Raw genomic sequence first — 2,980 nt, forward strand, 5'->3', positions numbered from 1 at the left:
AAAAAAAAAAATTAAAAAAATGTGCGAGCTAACTAGTGAGCCAAGCCAGACATGGACGAGCTGAGCAGCTCGGCTTGGCTCACTTAACACCCCTAATTCGACTGGAGAGCCTGAGAATATCCCGGGATAGAAAGACTCATTTTCCAGGGCTGAAAACCAGCTCAAGTGATTTCATAAATAAGGTCTTGTAACAATGGATCTTTTTAGATACAGAAACTGCAACAAGGATTATGATTTGCAGTTCAATTATTTGCAATTTACAACAACAATAATATTGATAAAAGCACTGGTAGCAGCTTTATTGCTCAACGTTTTTCGTAGCTCTGAACTCATTCTAAGGAAAGCTTCGTCTAGCCGGAGTTTTACATACCTGGGAACTTAAAAAGGATGGTTTATTTGACCACGTGTCTCTCCTAATTCAGCATCTTGAAACCCTTAACAATACAGAACTCTTAAATTAAGGTAACTCGAGTCCGATTATATAACTTATTAACAAGTGCGCGTTTCCTAGTTTCTGATAAATATAGACATAATAATGCCAATGGAGATCAAGAATATTCCAAAGAAAAATCTTGCAACACCTACAGATTTGTTCCATTCTTGTAGCAGCATTATGAAATCACTAGTCTCTACATCTGAAAAATTGTACCAGGATGTCCTAACTCGAATCCAGTCGATGTGACACTCTGCATATGAAGATCATGTAGATTTAATCCAAATGGAGCACTCCCTCCAAGATGAGTCCTGATTAAGCTGCAATTTGACAGATTGATTCCTTGGTCTGGCAAATTAGAATCATATTCTACTTTAATCCTGGCGTTCGTATTTGAAGTCTGTTTATCCGGTGAATGAGGCCTATCTTTTTCCGGTGACTTCCATTCAGTTTCTGTAAGATTGACAGTTGTTATATCATGTATACTGGATCTTCTTTTATCGTTCCCTCCAGAAAGCTGTCTGATAAAGTATTTCTGAGCATGACTTGCAACTTGAGTTGGAGTCCTCGTCGTTACGAAATTCCGAGAGATATTTCTCCAGTCTCCTTTTCCATACTTTTTGAGCCCCAACAGAAATTGCCTGAGGGTTTAACATCAATATATATCATCAAAGGAAAAGAAAAAGCTTTGCATAAGAAATTATCACATCAAAAAACTGTAAATACAAAACATTCGCAAGCGTTCAGAGCTTTAAATTCTGTGTACTGTACTGTCTAGTCCTATAATCCTGTCTAGCACTGCATACCAAATAAGTTAGGTGGAAATGAAGCATTAATCAAGTTATGCTAATTTCTAACTGTTAGTTTCCTCAAAATGAACACTATCAAAATATGTCTCTCACTCTGCTAATTTGATGTGTTTGATTACAAAAGGTGGTAAATTTTGCTTATTTCACTAAATTCAAGATTTTTAAACGTCTTTCAATATAAAATTTTAAATTAAATAAAGCTGCAGCAGAACAAAAAATCACCTGTGTTCTTCCTCAGTCCATGGAACTCCCTTTTTCCTTTCATGATCAGAAGAACGAGTCGATGAATTCCTCTTCACTCCCGGACCATATAGGTGTTTTAATCCATCATAACCATGGCTATTCACCCAGTCCAATGTGAAAGAATTAATATGATTGGTATAGCCTGGTATTGGGATTAACCCTGCTTCTATATGCGTAACATCTTCTACCAATTCCTTGTACTGTTTGATCACATCAATTATAGTCTTTCCAGGGATCATAGCTGCAACACTGTACCATCGATCTGGAGCTTCCTCGTCAAATAATGCAAGAGCATCCTCAAACCTTTTGTTCTCTTCAGCTGTCCATTTTGTCCCCTTGTTCTCCTCAGAAAACCAATTTGAGGAACTCAGATATGGTGCAGGAGACAAGAATTCCATTTCCCAGTTCATTTTTTGCAGTTACTCTTAACAGGCAATTTAGTGAACACCTTCAAGCAAAAGAATTTGACAATTGTAAGGATGAAACACATACAAGTGGAGGTCCCTTATGAAGAGATAAGAATTTAAACACTTGATGAGAATCTGAATACTTATTAAGGTAAGGAATCTTGAAAAGGCTCCCACTTTCCTAAACCCGAGGAAAATTCAGGAACTGTGGAAGAAGTAAATCTTGCTAGTAAAATGATAAATATTGAGATTCCTTAACTGATCAAAAGACGCATAAACATCTAAGCACTGAAGATTTACAGAGAAAGTCAGAAAGATATAAAGACTTATGCCATAAATAAATAAATAAACCTGCAATCATATGCTTGACATAACAGAATTTCAAGAAGATAGTGAAGAAAGGATGAGAAAGATTGCTCTTTCTTTTTTTTAATGATAGGGGTGTGAGTGTTGGGGGTGGGGTAGTCGGCGTAGTTTACTTTTAGACGAGATGCTTCTTCACATCAACTAAATAGTGTACTTTTAGGACGAGATGATTCAATATAATCAACTTATATATATATACAGAAGTGAATCCACGTTTCTCAGTAATTTGTACTTGTTTGTCAGTCAGATGGCAAGATCTTGAGAACAGAAAACACTGTAATATTCTAATACAAGAAGAAAGCCAGAGAAATGAAAAGTAATGGAGAATGATTGGGTGGAAGGTGTATGTAGGTCCCGCTTAAAAGACAAGCTTTCATGGGTATTATAGTATATGTATGCATCTGCTTCAGGCATTTTTGTTACTGAATTGAAGGGAGAATTAGTGGTTTCCACATTTTTTTTCATGGAGTTATGGCAAAACAGATGCAAATGCTGATATTTCAGAGTTTTATTCGCACAGTGTATGAGCATTGGTGGTCCATTAGAATTCCAACCACAAGCATAAGAGTTAAAAAGTTATAAAAAGTTACAAAAGCCTTCCATTATTGATGCAAGGAAAAGGTTCTCAATTCAATATGAAACAGGCAAACATAAATGTGGCCAGCTTCAATGGGTCCCGACGTGTATGATTAAAAAAAATTAAACTAATATATATATATATA

The 2,980-nt window shown here is 36.0% G+C and overlaps 1 protein-coding gene across 3 annotated transcripts; it reads right to left on the reverse strand.

Annotated features, from left to right (window-relative positions):
• Window positions 1–272: 272 nt before the first annotated feature.
• LOC111381608 (transcription factor DIVARICATA-like) lies at window positions 273–2,734 on the reverse strand. 3 transcript variants are annotated; one of them, XM_023005407.1, is made up of 3 exons: window positions 2,491–2,734; window positions 1,465–1,933; window positions 273–1,074 (listed from the first exon to the last, which is right to left on the reverse strand). In XM_023005407.1, exons 2-3 carry the CDS (start codon window positions 1,893–1,895, stop codon window positions 630–632), a joined length of 876 nt encoding a protein of 291 aa, XP_022861175.1. In that variant the 5' UTR covers window positions 1,896–1,933; window positions 2,491–2,734; the 3' UTR covers window positions 273–629. The 3 variants fall into 3 exon arrangements, with proteins under 3 accessions (XP_022861175.1, XP_022861174.1, XP_022861176.1); XM_023005406.1 differs by lacking the exon at window positions 2,491–2,734 and adding an exon at window positions 2,244–2,484; XM_023005408.1 differs by lacking the exon at window positions 2,491–2,734 and adding an exon at window positions 2,372–2,473.
• Between the last annotated feature and the right edge of the window lie 246 nt (window positions 2,735–2,980).

Source organism: Olea europaea, unplaced genomic scaffold (genome assembly GCF_002742605.1).
Source record: "Olea europaea var. sylvestris unplaced genomic scaffold, O_europaea_v1 scaffold2339, whole genome shotgun sequence".
Lineage (NCBI taxonomy): Eukaryota > Viridiplantae > Streptophyta > Magnoliopsida > Lamiales > Oleaceae > Olea > Olea europaea.